The 9,520-nt window shown below is 38.5% G+C and overlaps 1 protein-coding gene across 2 annotated transcripts in view; it reads left to right on the top strand.

Moving 5' to 3' along the window:
- Positions 1-6,587: 6,587 nt before the first annotated feature.
- ESRRB (estrogen related receptor beta) overlaps positions 6,588-9,520 on the top strand; it is a gene marked incomplete at both ends in the record, with an annotated part of 107,588 nt that continues 104,655 nt past the window's right edge. For both annotated transcript variants that reach the window (XM_083375532.1, XM_083375531.1), the window contains one exon: positions 6,588-6,721. In XM_083375532.1, the coding sequence (XP_083231658.1) occupies positions 6,672-6,721 (50 nt within the window). The remainder of the gene's footprint in view (positions 6,722-9,520) is intronic.

Below are 9,520 nucleotides of genomic sequence, written 5' to 3'. Positions count from 1 at the left end.
CTGAGGGATCTTGTGCTCTGCTGTAGTCCTTTCTTGCTGATTGCAAAGTCTGACAACAGATAGAGGATGAGAAGTGCTGTTAACCAAAATGTTCAAATTGCTGTGACTTTCAGATGGACTACTAGTTTGTCTTTGACACATGCAGGGATGTGCTAGAATAAAATCCAAAAAATGTGCTTTTGGTTTTTGCCTTTTGACAGTATCGCTGAAAACACTGATTGTTTAGTATGATCAATTAATTAAAAAAAGAAATAAAATCAACTTTCTGGACTTCTTCAACATCTGTATTAACACTTGACTTTCTGTGCTTATTTCCTTCACCTGCAGTACTTCCCACTTTTTTCTTTCTTTTTTAAAGCAGTTTGTTTTGGAGGCTTGAATTCACAAAAAAAGACAAGCCAGCAAGTATGAACTGAGATATACAGGATGAGATGAAATTACTTTGGGTAATTTAATCTGCTAAACTGGATGAGGCAGGAGTTCCTACAAATAGGAAACTACATTTTAGTTACTTTACACTTACATTTTTGCAGGGTAGTACAGAAATGTGGAAGTTATTGTAATAAGATGTTTTCTGAAGGCAAAGACAGGATGTTATAAAAGTATTTATTTAAGAAATAGAGATGTAGAATCAGCAGTCTTTGAGATATCACTGGACTCCATTTACCATCAGTCAGGTTGCCAAAATCTTCCCCACCCAATTTAGAATACTTTGAAATGTGGGAAAGTATTGGTTGGATTAATTGTGCAGTTTATATACTTTGGTAGCCATGATCTAGCAATGTTCAAACAAAGATGCTACCTGTGTCCATTTGGTTTTGGGGATGTGATATATATAACTCCGCTTCAACATTTTTGTCTTAAAATAGTCATTTCAGACACATCAATTGTTTGATAATAATTTGTATTACACCCTGTAATAATCAGGCTGTAAACTTCTAGGTGTGAAGTACAGTATATGTAGGTTACTATTTTGTGCCAACATATCTGAGAATTATGTGAAGGAGAAATATTTTTATCTATTTATCTGGAATTGATTTCTGAACGAATATGTATAGGATTGTATTAATACAGGAAAATTGAGTTATTTTTGTCATGAAGTTAAAATGTATTTTTCCATAAATTGGATAACAGTCATTTTGAGGATCTTGTGCTAACCGATCTATATAGCTTAGTATGGGTCCATGTTACCTAAGAACTTTTTCCATTGCCTTCAATATATATATGATAATAAAGAGCTACAAAAAAATCAGGAATATAAGAAATATATAAGCCATTGTACTCTAATATGAGCCATTCTTAAGAGGCTGAAGAAACTAGCCCAGAAAAAAGGAAAGTTCCATTTTCCCTTTTACACTTACTATAAAGCAAAATTAATTTTTCTACCAGTAATAGTTCCATTGAGCCCTTTTCAGAAATCCTTCTTTTTTACATGGGCATTTCTCTGTCAGCAGGAGTCTATTATCTGAGCACAAACCTTCATTGTATTTCTGTTATCAGTTAATTAGACCACATGAAATCAGTGCCAGCCAATCAGGTGGTTTACTCTACCAGGTCCCTGATAAATTAAAAACTTCTACTACTGGAAGCCAGCACCTCCCTTAAAATTCAGTATTTGTTTTTGGAGGTTCAGCTAAGCACTTAAAAATATGTGGATAGTGAGCCACGTTTGCACGTTAATTTTCTATCTCCGCAATTGTTCAATGTGGAATCCTGTTAACGGATTGCCATTCAGATATATTATGGGATCTGAGAACTGTAAGCCAAGTCTTGAAATGGATCAGGACAGGAAACGTACCACCGTGAGAGACAAAGTTGAGTTTCTTGGGAATCTGTGGTTTTGAGGCTTCTCTGTCTAAATTGACATTTAGAAAGGGAAACTGTACACGCCTCCTTTGCACATTTTTAATCTGTTATGCTTCACGACAGAATTTCCATACTCCTTTATCAGTTTCAGGTTATGTCTCTAGAGCAGTTGTTGTGGACTTCATTTCCAGAATTCCCCAGAATTTGCTGCTCTCATTAGTACTAAAGCATTGTTAAAAAGAAAAACTAAAAGCAGATAATAAATAAAACCTAGGAAACATAAAAATCAATATTTTTATTTAAATATATAAATATAAGAAGATAGAAAAACAAGTAGGACAATTTTAAAGGCTGCATTTTTAAAAAGCATTTTAACACACTTAGAAAAAAATGAACATTACATTAATTTCTGGAGGCTTTGACTTTGAATATCACAGTATGTTTAGCTTTTTCTCCAATGTCTGTTTACCACAAAATCACTGCAGTCTTATTCTTTGCAGAGTTCTGAATGATCTTCAATCTGATGTCTTGCATTTAAGACAACATTGTCTGAATATGATCACTCCAAAAATATGAAAGATGCTTCTCCTATATGTGACCATTGCAAATAAATTGCTTATCATCAGTTTTGCTATTTTTGTATTGTTTATAACTCAAAACGTATCAAATAATTCATGAACACCTGGATATCATAACATGGAGCCAATTTGGGCACAATGATTTTCTGTTCATACACAGTATGCATACAGGGTGTGTATCTGCCTCTCATATCTTTTTTCAAATAACAGCTTAATTTCATCTGACCTCAAACCAGAAGTATAAATAATTAAGAGCGAAAGATGCTGCATTTGTTGCAATGCAATGGCAAAGGCTATTGAATTGTTCTCATGTACCCTTACAACACATAGTATCTATCCCCTTTGAAATTATTATTTCCAGGAACAGCAAGTTCCACTGTTGAACAGTGTATTACATGTATATGCCTTTGTTATGCATTCATATATTTTAACTGAATGACCTATTAGATTTACATCATAGGAAGTCAACAAATAATTGCATTATATGGAACATCAATTAATAAAATCTTGCTTCTTTAAAAGCCCATTACGGTATATAAAGCATCATAACATCCCTTGTATTTTAAAAGTGATTTTTATTAATCTGAGCACTGAGCTTTTAGGTATATCAGTCTTCATTAGCTAAAGTGAAATCTATATGCAATACAATAAGCTACTCCTGGCTATTTCTGCCTTTCTCTGTGGCAATCTGGCTATTTTCTGAGCTTGACATCATAGAGGATGTTTTCATAGTCAACAATATGCCAAGCTCTTAAATCCTTATTTTTGCACTTTTGCTGCATGCGAGTTTTACTATAGGGTTGTTGACCCATCTAGTCTTCCAGTATGAGTTGAAATTTTTATTGTCTTTATATTTCTGCAAGATATCTTCAGATTTGTTTTAAGATGGATTTTATTTATTTCAATAGAGTATTTCTAACAGACATGCTAGAAGTGTGTTTCAATTTTCAGAGCCAGTTTTCATACTATTGTGCAACCTTTTTTTTTTTAAAAAAAAAAACATTTTTCTCTCCCCCCCAACTTCCAAGTCTTCCCCCCACTCAGCTTTTCTCGCTATGCTGTTTTTCAGCCTGGTCTTTAAGTATATAAAGTTTCAGAAACAATATTTTAGAATCTCTTCTTGCATTTCTTTTGCTTTTGCCATTTCTTTTTAGCTGACTAAAATAATAAAAAAAGAAATGGTGTCAACTGTATTCACATATCTTTTGCATAATATCATGTGCAATTTTAGGTTAAGCTACCTTACAACTATAAAATCTTACTGACTTCAGGTTGTCTTGATGCTCTATTGTTTTGTCCATTTTCACCTATTCCTCTGTATAAAAATTTCAGAATGTTTTTGCTTTTCTTAATTTGTAGTGAACTTCTCAGAATAGCATGGATAAAGTTCCACTTGCTCCTTGTCCTGTGCAGTATTGGTCGCTTGATGCTTTGCAGGAAAATGACATTCCTTTTAAATGCAGAGATTTGTATGTCCATTCATTTCTCCAAGTCTGATTTTCTGCGACTCTGGGCAAGTGATTGGGTACATTTATGAAACAGCACTTCATACTTAGGATTTTCATAAATACTTCTTTAGATGAACATGGAAAATGTTTAATGCTTATCATGCGTAAGATCACTTAATGAACCAAAGCTGGATTGACAAATCATTGTTTGCTGCTAGTTCCTAGGAGGCCATCAAGCAACTTTTTAGACTGACACTTGTTAATGTTTTTACATATGTGATCTGCTTCATGCCAAAAAGCAAATGTAGTCATTAAACTTTATAATAAAATTAACTCCAGTAGAGCTGTCGTCTTATAAGTACTACATTTGATATCACTGTTCGGTGCATTAATTCTTAACGAGAAGGGGCAGAGCACCATCAGAAAATATGCTTTACAGGGAGAAGGTCCAAAGTTTAATCCCAATCATTTACACCAAAGGCTGGGAAAAGCTTCTACTTAGAGAGCAATACTAGAGACTGCCATTTGGTGCAGATACCAGTAGTCTGATATAGTAAACAGCAAGTTCCCATCTTCCTTTTGGGTTGAAACTAAATGTCCTTGGGAATGAAACTCATGTTTATGATCCAGCTAACATTTAGCATGTTTAAAATGCCTGCTGGATCAAGAGTCTTGTAAGATTCAATTTCATGGTTATTTTCTCAGCAAAACACACACACACACACACACACACACACACACACACACACACACACACACGGGTGTGTGTGCACTCCCTGGTGCTCTCTGAGCTTGGTTGTTTTCTTGCAGATGTTTCATTACCAAATCATTTGTAATGTTACCTAGTTTGGTAATGAAACATCTGCAAGGAAACAACCAAGCTCAGAGAGCACCAAGGAACCCACAGTTCACACCTGAACTACAAATATTCTCTTCTATTGTGTGTATATATGTATGTATGCACCTGTGTGTATATATATATATATAAAACAGAAAAACTCAAAGGGCAGACTCAGTGGATTACTGGATCTTTTTCTGACATCAGTTTTCTATGTTTCTAATTTTTGTATGCTACTATTGAATGAGGGCAAGGCTCTCTCCTTAAGCATCAATCCTTATCCCTCTGGCCTTTTTTGACTTTTGAGAGATGGAGTTCAACCAGTAAGGAGAGTTTCACTTGGGGATTTGTAATTTTGGAATGGGATACATACCCATAGGATGTGGTGGGAGATCAAGGTATTTTTTTAAAGGAGAGAAATCCACTGGGTGATTTTGGCCCACTCACCTTTCCCAACCCACTATGGATCAATGTGGTAAACTGCATTCCCATAACCTTCAGCCAAGAGGCCTTCATCCTGCAGGCTGATAAAAATAACACACACCAACCTCAGGGTAACACCTCTTTAACACACAACATCCTTTTCACACTTGGAGTGAAAAATAAAACTTTGCAGGAACCTTACAAAAACTCTGCCTTTGTACATAATGGGGGGAAAAAAAGAAAGCCTTGTTTTTATTAATTAATGCATTAAAGAAAAAGCAGGTACTTTTTTCCTCCGAAAGGTAGACATTTCTAAGAAGCCGGTTACCCCTGACCTCCGACCACAGAGAGCATCATCCCGAGTCGCGCTTTGATAAACCGGGAGGGCCGGTTATCGAGCAAAACAGCTTTTGAGATCAGCGCACTCCCGCCAATTCAGATTCAGGACGGAAAACGAATTATTTTCAAAATTTGCAAAAGAAACTGACCTTATTTAGTCGCAAGCAATAATGACCGCTCTCTTGTCTCTCTCCCCCCCGCCAAAAAAACCCCCCCACTACGACCGGAGTTTAGGATCAGTCCGCAATCGTAGGCGGGTGGTGGTTGCCCGGAGCGTTAAAAGTCCGCGTTGCCTGCTCAAAGACCGGCTCCGACGCAGCTCCTCGACGTTTACGCCTCCAACTTCCCTCTCTCTGATCCGATCGTCTTGCTCGACCGCCGAGGCCGGTGGCAAGCCACGCGGGCGCCACCGCTAGACGCGCCTCCGTCTCCTCCTCCTCCTCCGCTTCCCCGACCAACGCTTCGAAATCGGCGGGCTCGCGCTCGGCCCGCCAGCCGCAGCCACGAGGGATTCCGGCCGGCTCGCGCTTTTCGCTCCGCTCCAGCCGAGTCCCCAGCCAAAGGCTCCTGGAGGGAGAGGTTGGGCGGGGGAGCTGGAGGAGCGGGCCAAGCACGTGGCCCCCGTCCAAAGCGACCGGCGGGTATCCCGCGGCCTGCGAGCTGAAGCAGCGGCGGCCTCCCGGCCACGTGCCGGCGAGGTTAGCAAGTCCCCGCGCCTTGCCCCCAGCAACCTCCCTCTCCCTCGCCCCCCCCTTCGCGTGGCCGCCGCTCTGTCACTTTAAGTCCAACCCCCGAGAGGTAGCCAATAGCGGCGGTGCCATATTCATCCATCTCCCCGTCTTAAAGCTACAGTAGGGGTTAGTGGCGTCTAAATCTCTCCTGCCGAGGTTTCCGCGCTTGCTGGCTCCCGGCTCCCGGCTTGTCTCTCAGTGCGATTGGACGAAGAGCGGCGTGTGGATGAGCTTGAATGCTTCTGTCTTTCTCCCTCTCCTTCTCCGTCTTTCCTGCGCTCTCCCCGCTTTCTCTAGTCCGCCTCTCCCGACGTCTTCCCAGTCGCTCTCGGGTTGTTGTTTTTTTTTTGCCTCCTTTTCTGTCCCGCTTCGAGTATTTATTTTAATTGCCTCGTCGTTCCCGATCTTCTTCCCCCCACCCCACCCCCGCCTTGCTCTCTTTCTCCTCGGTGCGACCTAGTCGTTTTTTTTCTCTTTTCTGCCAACTGGGAATGCTAAAACAGAACTGATGGACATTTCCGAACTTTGCATCTCAGATCCTCTCAGCTATCATAACCAGTAGGTGCCCTCATTGCTTGCTTTCTTTCGCCGGAATGTCTTGCTTTTTCTTTTTTTTCCTGTTTTGCTTCTGACGGAAATGGCAGGAAGGCTTCGGGTTCAGAGGCGTCCTATGTGGAGTTGGAGTTGGAAAGGGGACAGTGTGTGTGTGGGGTGGTGGTGGTGGTGGTGGTGGTAAACGGGTTGTGCATGCGTGTGTGTGTGTGAGAGAGAGAGAGTGTGTTTTATACGCGCGCTCAAACTTTTCCTTCTGTAAAGCGAAGGGATGGCTCACCCATCTCCCGAACGTGCAGGCGACCCCGCGCGTGTATTTCTTTGCTCCGTCCAGAAAAGCCAAAAGAATGTTCTTTCTCGTATAGAAGAGGAGAAACTGTAAGGGGAGAGATAAAGGAAGTAAAATAAAGCAAGCGAGAGAAAAGACTTGGAAAGCAGTTTGCTTAGCGCGCGCCACTTTCTTTCTGGAGCATGCAAATCGATTAAAACGGCCAGATCGCCTTCTCTGCTTTCAAAAAGCGAAGCTTTTTGCTTTCTTGTTAAAATTTGGTACACTTTTAGTTGTTGTTTTCAAGTAAACGTGTATATGATTTGAAGTTCCCCAGATCTTCTGCGCATATATATATATATATATATGTATGTATATATATATGTATGTATGTATGTATGTATGTATGTATGTATATATGTATATATGTATATATGTATATATGTATATATATATATATACATATATATACAGCACCCAGGGCAGCGGCGCTTAGAGTTAAGCAAGTGTATTCCAGGCTGGAACTGATGTCAGTTTGACACTTGGCTGGTGGCTTTTCCCTTCGCGTGATGGGCTGAGGAGCGGCGCGGCTGTGCCTGAGGAGATTGTTTAGTGAAGTCTTGAGTCTTATGCTGAACTTTGGAAAGCGGATTGAGTTCGCTTGTTATCCCGGTCTGCCTCTTGTTGCTGTGATTCTTTCTTATGACTGCTTCTTCTCTTTAAACACGAGTTCCTCAGGCATCCCCCTTTGTGCCTTCATCTGAGAAAACCTGAGCAATTGAAAAAACGCCAGATGTTATCAACTAGGTGGAATTAGATGATATAATTTCAACAGCTACAACTTAGTAGTAGTTAAGAAAAACCAGTGTTTTACTAAAAGTAATTAGCATTTTCTCTGTTACCTTTTGACACCTCTCTTGTCCTGGAAAAGACTAACTGCTCCTGGTTCTTTATGTCTGTTCACTGTATTTTAGTGTTCATTCCATTCTTTTGCCAATAAAAAATGTTCAGGTTTTTGTTTTCATGAATGTTTTGATAAGTGCCAACTATCTTCTTGAAAAAAATACTATCTTTAAATCTTTGCTTACATTTTATGGACAGTGGCTTAATGTAAGAATGTATCTGATACTTTTAATATTTTGTTAGAAATATTAACTGGAAAAAGTCAAGCATGCTTGCCTTTAAAAAGATATGTACTATTTACAGCCACTGGCACTGTGTTTTTCCTTTAAACATTTTGCTTGTATCCACCTTGTTGAATGCAAATAGATAACAGTTCAAGGAAATAAACAAAGCCCTTCCCTGATTCTTTCTTCTTAATGACTTTCTACACTGAGAGGATTACAGTAATATAAAGTAGCCAAGAATGCTGTGTTTGCAATTAAAAAGGAAAGGAAAAAAAACTGGATCTGATCCAGAATGAGTGTATTATTTCAGCTATGAAATAATGGACTTTGCAGTTTTTAAAGAGAAAGAAGCGCTATTAAACAAGACTCAGAGGTGTTCATCTTTAAGATGATTTTGGAATGCAAAATGGTAACAGAGAGTATACATTTCTAAAATTCCCTTTCTGGATCTTATTTCAACTTATGTTTACATGCTTATACAGTATAGAAGAACATAATTATAATTATAGTTATGTGAATAATAATTCTAATAAATATAGATCTTCCATATATGTAATATTGGTACAAGATCATTTTTCCCCTCTGCACCTATGTATCATCTGTCAAGATAAACCTCTGTAATGAATGTGGGCCACTTAGATCTGTTACACAATTATTGTGCTCCTTTAATTTTCTTTAATAGTGTTATTTTTATACATAAATGCTGTATGTTTAGTTATAATAGCAATCTGTAAAGTTAAAAAGGACCTGTATTTTTCTTTTGCTTTATTAAAAATGGACATGGCATAGCATAACAAAAACTGTCCTTTTGGTTTATTTGGTATTCCATTAGTGAGGTGTGTGTGTGTGTGTGTGTGTGTATGTAAGTGCGTATGAATAAATGTCAGTACACAAGGTGCTGGAAGTGAAAGGCAAAATTCTATACATTGCTGAATTCTGATTCTGTTCTGCCCCTAATCAGAGGGTGGTTTTGTTCTCAAAATCAATTTTTGTTTAGGCTTAGGTTATTGATGCTTACATTTTACTCTTTTGAGTTAAGGAAGACCTTTCCCCACCTGTTTGGATGTATTATGATATGGGAATGTTTTAAGTAACTAAAGAAGTCTATGCACAATTACCTTATAAGTTCACAAAGTGCAAGATCTTACCCTTAAGGAATAAGACATTAAGCATGTCTAAGTTCTTTTATTAATTTAATCTTTATATACACATAGTGGATTATTTTCTGTAATTTTTAAGACAGCATAGAAAAGTTTTCCGGACTTTAATAAGGAGAATAAAATAGAAATCAAAATCTATGGCCAAAGTAGGATTAATAAGTAAGCATACAAAATAAATGAGCCTCCAATTTGTCTTACAGGTCAAGAAAGATGTAGTGCGTGAAATTAGTTCAATTGTAGTGATAGTGTT

The sequence above is a fragment of the Vipera ursinii genome, assembly GCF_947247035.1.
Source record: "Vipera ursinii genome assembly, chromosome: 1".
NCBI lineage: Eukaryota > Metazoa > Chordata > Lepidosauria > Squamata > Viperidae > Vipera > Vipera ursinii.
Note: the sequence above shows the minus strand (reverse complement) of the source record. Positions and strands in the feature narration are given on the sequence as shown.